At 37.8% G+C, this 16,341-nt stretch overlaps 1 protein-coding gene across 4 annotated transcripts in view; it reads right to left on the bottom strand.

Annotated features, from left to right (window-relative positions):
- Positions 1 to 10,976: 10,976 nt before the first annotated feature.
- Positions 10,977 to 16,341, bottom strand: part of LOC119498779 (disks large-associated protein 1-like) — a 106,302-nt gene continuing 100,937 nt past the window's right edge. For 3 of the 4 annotated variants that reach the window (XM_037787832.1, XM_037787835.1, XM_037787833.1), the window contains exons 16-17: positions 15,486 to 15,560; positions 10,977 to 12,686 (exon numbers count right to left, since the gene is read on the bottom strand). In XM_037787832.1, coding sequence (XP_037643760.1) covers positions 12,462 to 12,686; positions 15,486 to 15,560 — 300 coding nt within the window. In that variant the 3' untranslated portion in view covers positions 10,977 to 12,461. The remainder of the gene's footprint in view (positions 12,687 to 15,485; positions 15,561 to 16,341) is intronic. The other variant, XM_037787834.1, reaches the window with a different exon arrangement.

Here is a 16,341-nt window from a genome sequence, read left to right as displayed (position 1 = left end):
CCAAAATAAAACAGGAAATAATGATTGAAAACTGGAAACAAGAAAACATAGAAGACTTTAGAAGGAGAGCAGGACATGACACACGTATGAGCATTTTACAAAAAAAAGCAAATCCTCCTGGAATATTAATCCAATAACACAAGATTATAGATGATAATGATGCCTTTATGCCTTCTGTGTGTGTGAGAGTGAGAGTTTAGTGAGAGAGCTGCTGGTTTAAAGGTAATATTTATCTTAATTCTCTCTGAATTGTCTCTGTAATAAAGCTGATTGTTGTGACATTTGGTGATTAATAACATAACAAAGATAATAGCAATGTATCTGTCACCTGTCCTGAAAACACAAACAGAAAAAAAGTAGATAAATCTGTAACATGGCTGAGAAAGATGAGAGACTATAATCAGAGAAAAAGAGATAAATATGAATACATGTTTATAATGCACACTTCTCTAACCTATGGGCTTCAAAGCACAAACCATATTCGTTATATGTGTCTGCCTTTTTGGTGCATGCAGGATCCCTCTGGAGGACAATCAGTATAATCCTGCAGCAGATGTTATTACATCCTCAGTGCACTACCGCCATCATGTGTCTACAGGGGAGAACACAGTCACATTCAGGGGGCATGTTGATGATGATGATGAATAGTCTCCTCCTCTATGGCCTACTGATATTCTGACATCTGCTTTTTAAATCCAATGAAGAAGACGTTCTCATTCCAGCTATTTGTCTTCAAACTAATCATTTATGGGTGTTTCTGCAACTACAGACATTTTTAAGTCCCAGCAAGGAAATTTGGGATTTTTGTTAAAATTTGCAGTGCAATGATTGATAAATATATACATAGTGTTATTACCCATCTTAACATAACAAATAATTACTAAAGAATGTGATTTAATCAAATTTGTGAAGCATTTTATGGGTTCAAACACCACTTTTCTTCATGTCCCACAACTGTGGTTTCAATGTTGACGTACGTAAAATGAGCTAATTCAATTATATGACTTTATTATTATTTACATTCATACATATTACTCTACACCATATTAAAAGAGAAAACCATGAAATCCCCTATTTTTAGAAAATGTTTTTATATCAATATTTACAATGATGCACAAAGCTTGATGAAATTTAATTTAAATGTCTTAAAAATATCATAGAAATTTAGAAAAGTAAAATGTATAAAATGAACATTATTGTAATGTTGCTGTAAGGACATTTAGTAAGAACAGGTGATGAAAACCATAAGAAATAAACATGTTACAGATTAAAATCTAACAACTAGTTTGTAATTGTGTGTACCTGTTTATATGTATTACATACTCTGATGGTTAAAATTAAAATTCACTGAGGCTGTGATTTTTTTTTTATTTGGGAGAGTCAAAAGTGACCATATAGCTGCAGAAACACACTTATGCATTTTACCACAATTTACCACAATATCCACTAATTCACAGCACTATTGCAACATGTGACCCCTCACTCTAAATTGATCAGTTAGTTTCAGATATCATTTTTATGACCAAATGTTTTATTGTAAGTTGCAGTTAAAGACCCCGCAGCGGCCTCTAGAGGCTGCATTTATCATTACACCCTAAAGTGTTGCCAGGACCCAACAACGTTTTGCCATTAGAGCTTACAAACTCTGTACTGGCATTGGTGGTAGAGGAAGCAAGATTGTGTTTAGTAGATTTCATGACAATCTGCTAAAATGAGCATAAGTAAAAAAGCTGACTCATTTTCCTGAGGGCAAATAATTATCAGTGTAAACTCAATTATTCTATAATTATGATCACATTTTGAAATGGACATTGCATTTTAATTTCACATTTGTAGACAATGCATTGAAATTAAAAATGCCAAATGTGCCTTTCTATATGAATTCGGATTTCGTCATAATTACACATTGCTCAGACATCCATTTTATTGTACAATTAACTGAACAAAGACATAATGCAAAAACAGTGTGCAGGTTTTTTTTTACATATAGTAAAAAACTAAAGCTGATATTACATTTTTTTATAGCTGGTTTATGTTGTTTTTCTTTTAAGCTTGTTATTGCACATATGCTGATTCTATTATTTTGTCTAATTCTATCTACTGTAAAAATAAAACTGCCTTGCCCTGATGTTTCAATCCACTTGATGACGACAGGAAATATCTACTCCACCATGGAAATGAACCTAATCCATACAATTTGATTAATGTATGTACAACACAGTCTCACGGCAGTTCATGAAGTAGTCACGAAATTGAATCTATTTGATTCCTGTACATAGACATGAATTTCTCTTTATTTCGTGACGCTCAGCTTGACTTTCTACAACACGTGACGCACGTGTCAATTTCTGCTCCAGTCTTTTCAAAATTAGTACTTAGTTAGGCTTAGGAAAAGATTGACTCGGTTAGGCTTAGACAACAAAACTACTTAGTTAGGTTAGGTTTAGGAAAAGATTGCGGTTTGGTTTAAAATAACTCTGTAACTTAAGTATGGACGTTATGTGCCAAATAAACCAACTTTGACTATAGCGGTCTCCCGGTGAAAGTCTGGTGTTTTTTTGACCCGATACACCCAGACCTCCTCCCTACGCACAGCTCGCCGCTCTCTATACTTACTGCTTCACAATTACTGGGATTACATATGAATTGATTTCGTGCTGACCGTCAAGAAAATTTGAAATTCGTGTCTACTGTACATGAATCAATACATCACAATTTTGTGACTATTTCATGAACTGCCGTGCGACTGGGCTGTTATGTAGCCTGTATATGTTGCAAATGGGTATAGAGATCAGTCATTAAAGAAGAGTTGATAATTAATTTTATTATGGGTTTATCAATAGTTATGGACATATAATCATCTCTTTACAATACAACATAAGATCAGAAGAGCATGACAGACCACTTCAACATAATGTCATAGTTAAAAAAAATCAATAAATAAGAGCATAAATAAACCAAATACATGTTTTCAACTTAGATATAGATTCATAAGTACTAATATTCTGTCTGCATGCGTCATGAAACACCCTCAGCCATTTTCTGTACAAACACGAGAGATCTGTCGTAGGTATGAGTGGAGTTATGTACAGAATGACTCTATGAGGCTACTAGACCGTACTGAGGAAAGGCCCGACATAGAAAACAAGGGACTCAGGAAGCACTTAATAGAGACCTCACGCACACACACAGTGCATCTTCCATAATGGTAATATATACATATGGATCGCATACAAACTTTATAACACATAGACTCTCGCACACACACGCACACAGTTTGAGTAACAGACCACCATGTCTGGGAGACCCTGATTTTATAGACGACATTTCCCATCTCTTCCTGAGGAAAAAAAAAGCACACAGAGCCAGCTCAAGCACACCACTGGTTGGGTTTTCAGCAGCATTACGTCCAAGGTTGTCCTCTAAGAAAGCCCAAGACTGCCAATTTAAATTGAAATAAAAATTAAATCATAACATAAAATTTAAATTAAATTTTTTTTATTTACATGTTTGAAAGTGTATAATTAGTTCCAAAACAATTTTCTGTTGACAAATATTTGTCAAGCATAACAGCAAAGTTTTGGATGCTAAAGATATCAATATGATTTTATCACATACAGACTTTTGACTCTAATAGAAACACTACTGAAGAAATGGAAGGAGTCGCAAGATGGTTTCATTATATATTAAAGTGTCAAATGTCATGACATTATGCAGGAAACAACAAACGTTTATCGTGATGCTTACGTCTCATAAATGGATTCCCCAGACAATTTCAATGTATATTGATTGATGAGAAATTGAAAAACATCTTGATTCTTACTTTTTAACATAACTATTGTTAGCCGATTGGTGCCGCATTGCTCTGTATTTTACTTTTTATTCTTGATTTGGGGAGGGAGGAGAGCATAAGCCTATGGCTTCTCCTGTCACATCTTACATTTCAACCCTGTATTCTACAAAATTACAATCCCATACGACTAAATTGCATTCTCAATTACGTTTCGGGGGAAACGTATTTTCTTTTGAATTACGGTCACAGTTTCAAACATTTTTAAATATGTGGTTAACGTTGTAAATTGAAACAAAACAAAACAAAAAACACAACAAATCTACTCGGTTAGGTTTAGTTAAAAAACATCATAGTTTGGGGACACCAACAGCCTCCTCCTTACGTGGACTTCCAAGGACTATCATAACAAATGCATTTGTGATACGTCAAAAAGCATAAAATCATAATCCACAACAAAATAAGTTTTCCCTCAAAACGTAATTCACAATGCAGTTTCGTTCTATGGGAATGTAATTTTTAGGAGACAGGACAGGGTTTTTATAGTGCAAATAAAACTTAACTAAAGAAAACTACAGTCTAGTTTGCGATTTCATTTTCAAGGTTTGGTGGAACAATTTCTGCCAATTTAAAAATATCAAGACCATTTCACATTTCATTTTCGTTATGGTTGTGTTAACGTTTGGAGTACACTGAGAATTATTTTTGGCAGATTATTATACAATTCTTCATTCTTTAATTGACATTTTAATTTTGTCACCGATCACATGCAAACAAATAGAAAAATAAAACAATAACAATTTTATATATATATACTATATATATATATATATATATTTTATATTTTATATATTTTAATATTGGCAGCCCTGATCTTCCAAAGATTTCAACCTCTTTGTCTCCATGTTTCACATGTGTCAGTTTTGACACACAGCTTCAAAGTTTGGACATTCACTGGCAGCCATTTTGCATCTCCAATAGGAGCTATCGTGAGTCATTGTGTCTGAAAAGTCATCAAGGCTTTTTATTTGAGAAGCTTCTAGAGACACTAAAGATTCCCAATGTGCATATCTTCCTGTTCCCCCGGTTCACATTCCTGTCATGTTGTTCCTGCTCTACTGTTCCTCCCAAACACACAGACAGTAAGCTTGCTACTGGAACACTAAAAGAAATGATTTAATAAATGATAAAAGAAAAACAAAAAAAACTCTTTCAGCATCTGTATGGCCCTTTCCTCTTGATAAGAAGGGTATTTCACATTGAATATGGCTCACTGTCATCATCATCATTTAAACACAGAGGTAATTAGATCCTGTACAAAATTACACCCCTTCCCCACACACACACACGCACACGCACAACTAATCTTTACAAAAGAAAATAAATACTGAATACTTTCATCAACAGCACACCATCGTCATCATAGAATAGTCTGTAGAATCCTCTGATTCTGATTTCCAGAGTGTTGCTCTGGAGAAATGAATGGCAGTTATATAAGAGGTTGTCACAATAAATGTTGGCATAAGTAGTAGTAGTACAGTAGTAGTATAAATGGCATTATCACAGATAAACATCATGAAGTGGCTCTAAAAAAATCATCCTCTTTGTCACTGTTGAAACCAGGTCTGATTCAGCTGTATATGAATTATGGATTTGGAATGTCTTCTAATGGCACTTTAGACCTCACAGACAGCAGCGTCTCATCCGTACTAACTGAGATTGATAACCTCTGTGACCATATCTATCTGCTATTGGTGTGTCCACACTGGAAAGTGATGAGTCCAAACTTAATAATATGTTTGGTGTGCTTTTTAATAGCTTTAAGTTTTTGTTTTGGGGCTATTTTGCATTAAGAAGGTGCTTCAGCAATTTAGTATTGCGCTTGCATAAAGTTGGGGGACTCACAGGAGGCAGATTTTTTTAAAAATTGAAGCCGCAGAGGCTGAGATATCCTGACATTTAGTCCTTAGTGTGGGTCAAGCTCCAAAATGCTGCATCCTACATTTCCCATAATGCAACTTGAAAGTGTCTCTTTGATCGACCCTGCCATGTGTGATAAACACCCACATCTTTCAAACTCCACATCTCCAGTTTGCAACACAGGCTTTCTGTTATACATTTGAACTCTCCGAGCCCAAACTGAGACATCATTAGATGTGAGACCCAGAGGACATTATACAACTGTTTTCACATGCTGAGTAGGATCCAAAAAGATGAGTCAACTGACTTCCATGTGTAAAGTTGCTGGAGTGCCCCGTTAAAGTGATAGTAGCAAAAATGAAGACAAAGCTGGATTATAGAAAGAAAAAAAAGATGCATCATCCAGAATATGATTGATAATTGTGTTGATTTATAGTAACAAAACCAATGCTCTGGTATTAAGCTACGTTAAGCTAGCTTTGGTAGCCATGGCAATATAAAAATAACATGTCTGGCTTGGTTGTCCAACCACCAAAATAAAAGCTCAAAAGTTAAAATTGAATTTTAAAGGGGACATGTCATGCTCACTTCCAGGTTCATACTTGTATTTTGGGTTTCTACTAGAACATGTTTACATGCTTTAATGTTCAAAAAACACATTATTTTCCTCATAGTGTCTGTCTGAATATACCTGTATTCACCTTCTGTTTGAAACGCTCCATTTTATCGCCTGTCTTTAAGACTCCCTCCTGAAAGGTAGTTCTCAAGCTGTATTATTCTAATGAGCCTGCATGTGACATAGGAAGGGGAGCCAGATCTGAATGACTTATTGAATCACGAAATACGCAAATGTATGTGCACAAGCAGAGTTTTTCATGATATGTCCCCTTTAAGCAGAAATACATTTAAAGTTATTTATTTATACTGGATTTTTACATATAGAGAGATAAGATCAATACTCATTGTAATAATACCAATAAACTGTACTATAGGCATACCTATGTTACAGGTCTAAATAAATACCACATTTTAAATAAATTAAAACTAATATATAGCAGTGGTATCTTTGGGCATAGTGTTAAGAAAATCTGTTTCCTTTCCGTTATTTATGCAGAGAGTCAAGGATTCATTAGTAGGGTTAAAGCATTTTAAAGCTAATTGTCCTGCCAACCAACTGCTTGTAACAGTTTGAATGTATTTGTAACATTAAAATAGTAATTGTGCTTTCATTATTTATTTTAGATTTTAGAAACAACAGTCTTCCTTTCGTATTTGCTACTGTGGTCGGCTTTATTTCGCATCTCTTCAAAAGTCTAAAAACAAAGTTAGATTTTAGTTTTGTGACTATAAACAAAACACGAATATTTCACATTGTAGTTTTTATGATCCAGCCATATTGTCATTTCTGTTCCTACCATTCTAAAGCACAAGACAATTAAATAGTGCATGGACAGTTTTGGTGGAGTTAACTTTTTTTCCTACTTAGCCTACTTAGTACACAGAAACCAGTAATGGTACACCATCAGCACACATTGAGAAGTTGACTTGTATCACCCCACACAGGATTCCTATATAACTGAGAGCCTGGTCACACTAACATTTATGAAGCGATATTTTCCACGAATTGTAATTCAACTGAAGGAATTCATCAAGAGCAGTGGACGTAGTCGTGGTCACAAAATATACTGTTTTGAAGGAGGCCACCTTCTTAGCTCAGCAGGTTCTATACAGTTCATGGTATAGCATTTCAGCTTGCTATCTCAACTGATAGTGAAACTCTGCCACTGCCTGTAGTCACAATGACATGAAGGATGGTCAGTTTGTTTGATGTGACCAGGCCCTCGATCGGTCAACAGAGTTCAGTTACCTCCCAATAACATTTGGAGCTGCATATTATACTCAACACTACCTCCTGAAGCTAAAACCATATCAACAATGTAGAAAAGGTGATATGACATACAGCAGATAATAACGTCAGGCCCTCTCTGACATCATCATATCACCTGGTAATGACTTTCTGCAAGATTTCAAAATTGGTCAAAGATGCAGTGTAGATTAAAAAATGGTCTCATCTCTGTACAGCTCATTGGTTGTGACAAAAAGCTTTGAATGAAGACTATATTCAAATATCACTCTTGTGCACTGTCTAATTGAGACAATCTGTACTGTAGTACTGAAACAACACTTCTATTGTTATATTGTTCTGGGACCTGTGAAACTGGTTTCCATTTGTAGTCCGTTTGTAGACTGAGTAGTATTGATCAATCATGTTTGGGCAGGCTTTAGGAACCATAGAAATAGGGGTAGAATGGACATAGAACTGTTTTATGTGGTCATTTGACTCGTACAAAAGAAAACAGCGGTTGTTGTTAGTTGTTATGGTGACAACATGTCAGTGGGCTGTAAAGGTGAGCTGTGGTCGCAGCTGGTTACTCTGGCTCTCTATGCTTCATAACATTACTCTACTGATCGTTTAGTCGTAAATCCTCACACTTAGTTTATACGGAAGTTATCCCACTACAACGGTCGCAATAGAGCGCTCCAGGGATGACGTATTTTTGTAGGCCAACCAGGAAGTTAGCATCTCCCTGGTTCCTTCCACAAAAAGCCAAATGGATTGTTCCATTATGTTTTGGATTACTGTAGAAAATAAGCTCTGTGGCAAACACACGTTTATGATACTTACACGTTTTGTTCAGCAAGATAATCTCCACAAATCAACACCACTTCTATGATTTTTGAAGTGTGAATGCATCGCCAGAAGTAAAAAGTTAAAAGGCTATAAACAAACTACATCACGGTTGCATGAGCATGAGTATACACAGCGAGGCTGTAAAGGAGGACGAGCCGGCCTGTTGATGTTTAGTAGTCTCATTTAGCCACTTGTTATGAACCTCCTTTTTTAAGACACGTAAAGGCTTCAAAATTCACGAGTGGGAAATTATTGATGTATCTTATGTCATAGAACAAAACGTTAAAATCTCTTCAGCATGTGTTAACCACAGATCTTATTTCAGTCACCTAACTAAAAACCCATTCAAACCCATTGACTTCCAGACGAGAGAACAGGAAGTGCTAAAATGCTAACTCATTTCTGAGTTTTAGGACTCATTCCTGCAGCACTCTATGGAACGATACACATAAAAGTGGCCGCCGCTCTGACCATCCTGCTATCGTTGATTTGAATGGGAATGTCCGTTCTACTCCTATTCTATTTCTATGGGTGGAATGCATTGGCTGAAATGCAATCTCGGAACCCATCGGCTATCGCCTGACGACAATTTCGCTTTTTATTAATCTCTATAAACAGATATCTACATATGATTGCAGACGTAGATGTTGTCTCTCAACTCCAACTCCATTCTCGCGTCTCTAGTTGTTAACTGGACTGTAAACAATTACCAGTACACAGAAGAGGAAGTCTTAGCCCTGATATTCGTTATTCGGATATCTGCTGGCTACACCGGAACCCCCAAGATGTTAACCATTCTCCCCATGTGTTGAACCTAGACTAACCAATAGCTGATGGGTTCTGAGATTGGGTTGATACCCAAAAGTGTCTGATGGCAGTCTACACAAAGAGAAATGCAGCTTCAATATTTGTCTGTCTTTAAACAGCCAGAAGAAGATCTTATCTGTTTTACTACCAATTACATTTCTTCAACTTGTTTCAATGGTGGTATGGCTTGTCTAAACATCTTTCTGTGTAGTTAAGAAAGAGAATGCATTTGAAAATCTTCAAATTAGTAGCAATTTAAATTAAGCGCACAACTAAGATGGCAACTTAAGAGACGCCATGAGTTTAATACTACACTGCACATTCGACTCAGTCTTGTGTTACATGATAAATCTTTGAGCACTCATACAGCTCACTATCTCCACTAAATATTGCTTAAGTGTAAATGTACCCTGTAAAATACAAATCACCATAAAAATCCCAGAAGGAGAATGAAAGAGGGAGAAAATGTGATACCTATGCACAGGTGGTGATCATACAAACACCCAAATCAATTAATTTCACCAACATTATTAGGCATTGTTTCCCCGTTTTGACAGTATCAGCACTTCATAATTCACTTGATGGCTTTCTATGTTACACAAGCAGAGTTAAAAGAAAATTGTGTTTATTTACAACTTAGTTTCTGTAGTTTTGGTCATCAAAAGCTGAATTGCTAAAATACAGAAGGCACAACCACACCAGCCAGACAGTTTCCAAACAAATCAAATCAAGTGTTTTAGAAAGCTTGGTTAGGTGAAACCTGCCTGGCGGCTCCTGTTAGCGGTGCCTTGTGTAGTCCTTGTGACCCAACTGGTGAGTAAAAAATGATCACAACGAAAAAAGAATCATGTCAAAAACTATGAAAATACATCTAAGTTTGTAAAATAACAGAATTTTCCTTTAAAATATTGTCCCTATTGTTAAGAGGGTTCGCCATAGAGGAAGAGAATAGCAGTTGATCATTACATGAAGTTCAATAAAGAACCGATGCAGTGTGGAGATGGAGAGGAAGATGAAAGATCAACAGTGATCATGGCGGTCTCTTCTCCGGGGGGGAAGAGAGACACACTGTTTTTATATTATATTACAACAGCCTGCAGTGTTCATACAGCCACAAGACCTGATAGAATTACCTGTGAGCGCTCATGTGTTCAGAATGTGTGAGTGTGTGTTTTTCAAGTGTTTTCATGTGACACAAGTCAATGATTGGGTGTTTACTACTATGTCTGTGTGTGTGTACGATTGTCCATCACCACTGTATACGCATTTGTCTAATATTAAAAGACCCATAGACAAAACCTTCAACATCTACCGAACCAAGTCCTGTATGAACTGACCAAACCTGCAAGGCTGAAAACAATCTGCCATCACTCTGCAGCATAACCAACACGTTCTCACTCCCAACACGTCAAATACCGCTGACTGGGCAGCGCCCTTCAGCATTGGAAACCGACAAATGGAGGCACCCTTTAGAAACAGTATGTGACAAACAGGGCTTTCAACTAACTCCACTGTAAACCTAATGTAAACTAAAAGTATTGTTGACTTATTTTGTCACGTCAGTCGTTAGTCACGTGACTCGTTGGTATTGTCTGTTCCATGAGTCGCCAGTCAGTGAAATTAACGTAAACCACGACCGTTTCTTAACCCTAACTAAGTGGTTGTGTTGCCTAAGCCTAACTTCCTGTGAAAACGGAAGTTTATTTTGAAAGGACACTATATATGTAACAAGCGTATATTGACACGCTGTCCCTGGTCCGTCCAAAAGTAACAGAAGAGGGGTACCCCGTGCGTCGGTTTCCGATGCCGAAATGCACAGACCAAGCGGTGGTATTTGACGAGTTGGGAGTGAGAATACGTTGCAAATAACGACACTTGGTCAGTGGCCCTTCGCTTCAAACTATAACCCTCTAGCGTCCGTTTTAGAGACGACATGTCAGTTTCTGCTCGGTGCATACATAGTGTCTTTTCAAATAAACTTCCGTGTTCACAAGAAACGTGCAGCTTGTTCAAACAGTGTCTTCAAAATAAACGTCCAACGTAGGTTTACTTGGTTAGGTTTCGGAAAAGAGGTTAAAATAAGTACGTTTGTTACGTAAAATAAGGAACTTACAAACGTGGTGACAAAACTAAGGTGAAATAAGTCAACGTTGATTTGGTTTCAACCTCTGCGGACTTTCTTGCTCTCTATACTACGTCAGTTGCTCTGAGCGTTTAATATTTACGTGGATGGGTTCACATTGGAGTTAGTTGAAAGCCTGGAGCGTCTCATACCGATGCTAAAGGGTGGCTCTGTGCGTCGGTGTCAGACGCTGAGGGGCACTGACCATGCGTGGGTCTTATGGGTCTTGGAAAGTCAAATGCACATAGGTTGGTAAGGGTGTAACGCAAAGCCGCACATGCTGCCAACAAAATAATATAATATTTAACCATGTACCCAAAATAATCAAATGATAAAACGAATTGTATTTGAATTCCACCTTCAAAAACAGTAGTTAGTCTATGCTGAGTCTTAATAAAAGCTATGTAACTGTTAATAGAGTTTGGGCATTGGGCATATTAGCATTGGGCCATATTACATGATTTTCTTTAAAAACTGGAGGGTTTGTTTATAATGGGAGGAATGTTAAAGTGAGAATATTAAAGTTGGTTTAAAGTATGAATGATTAAAAATGAGCCATGCTATTGACAAAAAAACAGGTCAACATTTCCCAAGAGGGAAGAGGTCTAGATTAAAATAACTTCTTTGAAATGTCTGTTAAAAATGAGAAAGAAAAAAAAATTGAAAAGCTCCCTTGGCCCATTAGCATGCACTTATAACACGCTCTTCAGTATCTCATCTTCTGTCAAGTTGCACACACAGTGTCTGGCTTCGATATCTGATTATGTGGTGAAAATAACAGCAGTCAGACTTGATTATGCACTGCACAACTAATCTGGTTAAAACTGATAGTACGATTCTAAAGAAAAAGTCTTAATCTGATGATCATGTGACAAGATCTGATGGAGTTATAAGGAGCGCTATTTTTAATATTGGAGATATGGACAGCGTTGTTGAATATCACTGAAAAAATGCAGACGTGTTGACGTTTCAGAGTGCATGATCTGCGCATATCTAAATAAAGTGTAGTATTCGGTATTCGGTTACACCCCTATACCTTGGCGTGGACAACCATACACGTTTATGTTTGTGATGTGTATGGCGTGTGCGTGTACTGCATGTCAACCCTGTGTGTGTCCCCGCTAGTGTCCTCATAGCCTTGTCTGAGCCTCGGGGATGTAAATCTCGATGCTGTCAGCGCTCTCCGTAGCTGAGTTTTGCCGCACGGATGCGGCTCTCTTGGCGGCCATCAGGCGCTTCCTGGCCTCCTGCCGCTGTTTCTCTGAGCTCTCCAGCGAGCGGTCTCTGGCCAGAGGGGGGTGGTGGTGGGGGCCCTTGGGTGGCTTTTTTGGCACTGGAGGTGGGAGCCGCCTCTCCTGGTGGGGAGAGGACGGTGGGGGAGGGGGGTGGGGGGGGAGAATAATTCAGGAAAAAGACACACATGTACTTTGGAATCTTATTCCCTACACGTGTCTCTATTATATCAACTTTTCTTTGCTGTACAACAATCTACCTGCATGGGGACAGCTACTCTACATCACTCTAAAATGTGTGTTAGTGTGTGACACAACCTGGTGTAGTCTGAGGCTTTCATATGCATGCAAGGTGGATATCATAATATTATAATAGGTAAATATAATTCATTGCTTACAAGAGCATCCTGTAGCAAGGTCTGTTCCTGTGTTTTCATTAGCTATACATACATAAACATGGCAGCAGTTTCACTACTATTCAAAAGACATAATGTCCTGTGTCTTTCTACAAAACACCACAAATTCCACAAAAGCCTCCCCGTCGTCCATTAATTCCTGATAATGGACACCTCGTCGGGCATTATCCTATCCCTTACATAATTGATAGAAATGATGGGCCAAAACTATGAATACAAGAGAGTTGTAGTAAACCAGATATATTCTTTAACCTGGTGAGCACACTCCATTTACAGAACCAATGTCAAAAAACGATTAGATTTAAATGACAAGTCCGATGAAGTTATCAGTGCTCTGACCAAACTACAACATATTTCTCAGTATTTTCCAGCAATGACACCCTTAATTACTGACATTTTTGTGCTGTTTTCAATTAGCTAAGTTTAGACAAGCATGTTACATCTCCTTTTCAGTCATAGGTGTGTGTTTTTTAAGTCTTCTCTCAAATTCTATGGATAACTGTTTACCGGTTTAACCCGATAAAGCATGAGAGCCGAGAAACTGAATTAGCTGCTCTGATATTAGCTTCACTACCTTTGCACCCTGTTATTTTGCTCTCTTATTTATTTCCAAATCATATTCTGTACTGAGCTGAGTCTGAGCTCACTTTGAGATGGACTCGGAGGGCCAATGTGGCCATCTACCGACCAACCTGAAGACTGATGCTGAATTCCCATAGTCCATTATGGCACACATTTGCTGTACTGTACTGGACTGCACCCTCACAACAGGAAGTAATCATCCTGACCTTCACAATAGACAAAGGTATCCCAAATGAAGAAGAATTGGGTGAGTAAGTTAGACTTGTCTCTTCTTTATCTTGTAATAAATCCCTTGTCATTTTCTAATATTGTATTAGTTACTGGTGTTTTAACATATTTGGTTTTATTTGCCTCCTAATTCCCTGTGTTTTCTTTTTGGTGTTTTAGGGTTGGAGTTTATGAACGTCTTTCTGATTTTATCTAAGAATATTAGCCACACTCTCTATCTATCTTTACACTGGCAGCTACGACACACACAACAAACAGCCACACATGGCGAGGCGGCTGCAGGCGGCAGAGGGAAGGAAGGGCGGAAGGAAGCATGGACGCATGGATGGAAAGACAGACATGATGGATCTACGGAGGCCCAGAGGTGTCAAGGCCCTGTGGTGTTGTTGGCATTGCAGTTATGCTGATTGATGCGTGGCTGTTTGCAAGCGCCTTCACTGTCGACACAAAAAAAAAAGCACAAGAAAGAAAAAGACGATGAGAGCAAATGAGGAAGCAGGCAGAGTCAATATTCACAATGATGCAAAGCCACGACAGATACTGCTGAAAGAGAGCAACAGACACCTGGAAGAGATTTACAGATACACTTAAAGATATGCAGAAGAAAGAGTATCTGTATCACCACAGAGACCAAGTCAGACAACCATGCACTAACTCTGCACCATGAGGGAGAAGCTGAGTGATACTGTAGGATTAACTATATGGCTTTCTTTGCTTCTGTCATGGTCATGTGTATGTATAGATTGTTAATCCGCAAAGATAAAAAATATTTTAAAGGAAAGCAATCCTAAACTGCCTCCTAAACTACACTTCTTCACCTCCTCATGGCTCTGTTTTCAGGCTTTAAAATTCTAGCCCGTGACGGGATACTTTGACCAATCACAGGTCATTTCAGAGAGAGAGCGTTCCTATTGGCTGTGCTCCGGCTGGTGGGCGGTGCTTGATATTTCCTCAACTGATCTCAACATGGCTGCCGGGTCATAAACTTTCTTATTTTACAGCTAAACAGTACACTACAAGATGATTCTGAAAATATTTGAGGAGAGAAATAGGCATTACAGTAACAGAATATTGATTCATATTAGATCAGCATTTTATAAAAAAATACTTTTTAAATCATATTTGCACCGTTTCTACCCACTGCTGCTTTAAAGGTAACATAAGGAAATTCTGCAAAGATACTATCATTCAGAATGACTGCTGTCACTACTACTATTTTTAACCTGGACTCTAATTTGCATGTTTTTCTGTCTAAGTGACTAATGGGGACAACAAAGTTTTGAATTTGAAATTGCTCCAGTATTGACGGGGAGCGCTGCTGCGAAACAGGCTGCAATGTAATCCATCGCTGCAATTCCACTCCGTCAATGTACCTCCAGTAAAGGTGCTCAAATTGTTATCATAAATATCTGACAACATTATGGAAGTCTCATTGTGAAATCATCATGAGAGGTGACTTGTTGCGGGAAGAAAACAGTAGAGTTGGAGAGCAAAGTGCCAGTGTTTTCAGAGTTTGTTGCATTGTGTTAGCTTAGTGTAATATAAAATATTTTCAACGTAGTGGTTGAATATTTACATGACTTCAACAATGTGGATGTGATGTGAGGTTTCAGAACAAGACTTCCTCCCAGCGAGACTTGGTTAGACACAATAACAGACAGAACGGATAAAGCAAAAGGTAAAGAACTAGAATTACCGCTCTGTGTTCGTATGCCTCCACCAACCAGTCGAGACATCGTCTGTCCGAAATGTCGTCACTCATCATTTTATCCTATTAGACATGTGTGTGAAATTGTCATAATTAGCATATCAATTCTTAAGTTATGGCCAAAAACATGTTTTGTGAGGTCACAGTGACCTTGACCTTTGACCACCAAAATCTAATCAGTTCATCCTTGAGACCAAGTGGACGTTTGTACCAAATTTGAAAAAAAATTCCCTCAAGTCGTTCTCGAGATATCACGTTCACGAGAATGGGTTGGACGGTGGATGACAACCCGAAAGAATCATGCCTCATAATAAACGTTTTATTTCTCTGTCTTTTAGTGGATGCACATTGATGGTGAGGAATTTACCGGAAGGATTACAGTGCAGCTTGTTTAGCGGCTGGCAGCTGCAGCCCTCTCCCTCAATGCTGGACCAATTTCCGAAATTATTGTCCCCATTAATCACTTAGACACAGAAATGTGGGAAAATAAGGGTCCAAGTTGAAAAATACCAAAGTTACCCTTTAACACTGTACATTATCACCTGCATGTCAAACAAACATGGAAGGCTTCCATCTAGGAACCTGAGGTGAGACTAAACTATGATTATGAGCTAATAAAGAGCTTTAAGGTGAAAAAGATGAGTCTTGCAGATAAAACAAATGAAGCTTGTAAAGTGCTCTATGATATTTGATATTATTACATGTAAAGGCCCCTAAACACTATGAGAGATGGTGTGATAAAAATCTTAGTCTCAATTTGTGTCAAACTATGATCTCTATTTAGAGGCATGTCAGATTGTGCAACACGTCTGCTCATCAATCATCAACAATGAAAAAAAAATTA

The sequence above is a fragment of the Sebastes umbrosus genome, chromosome 12, assembly GCF_015220745.1.
Source record: "Sebastes umbrosus isolate fSebUmb1 chromosome 12, fSebUmb1.pri, whole genome shotgun sequence".
In the NCBI taxonomy this organism is placed as follows: Eukaryota; Metazoa; Chordata; class Actinopteri; order Perciformes; family Sebastidae; genus Sebastes; species Sebastes umbrosus.
Note: the sequence above shows the minus strand (reverse complement) of the source record. Positions and strands in the feature narration are given on the sequence as shown.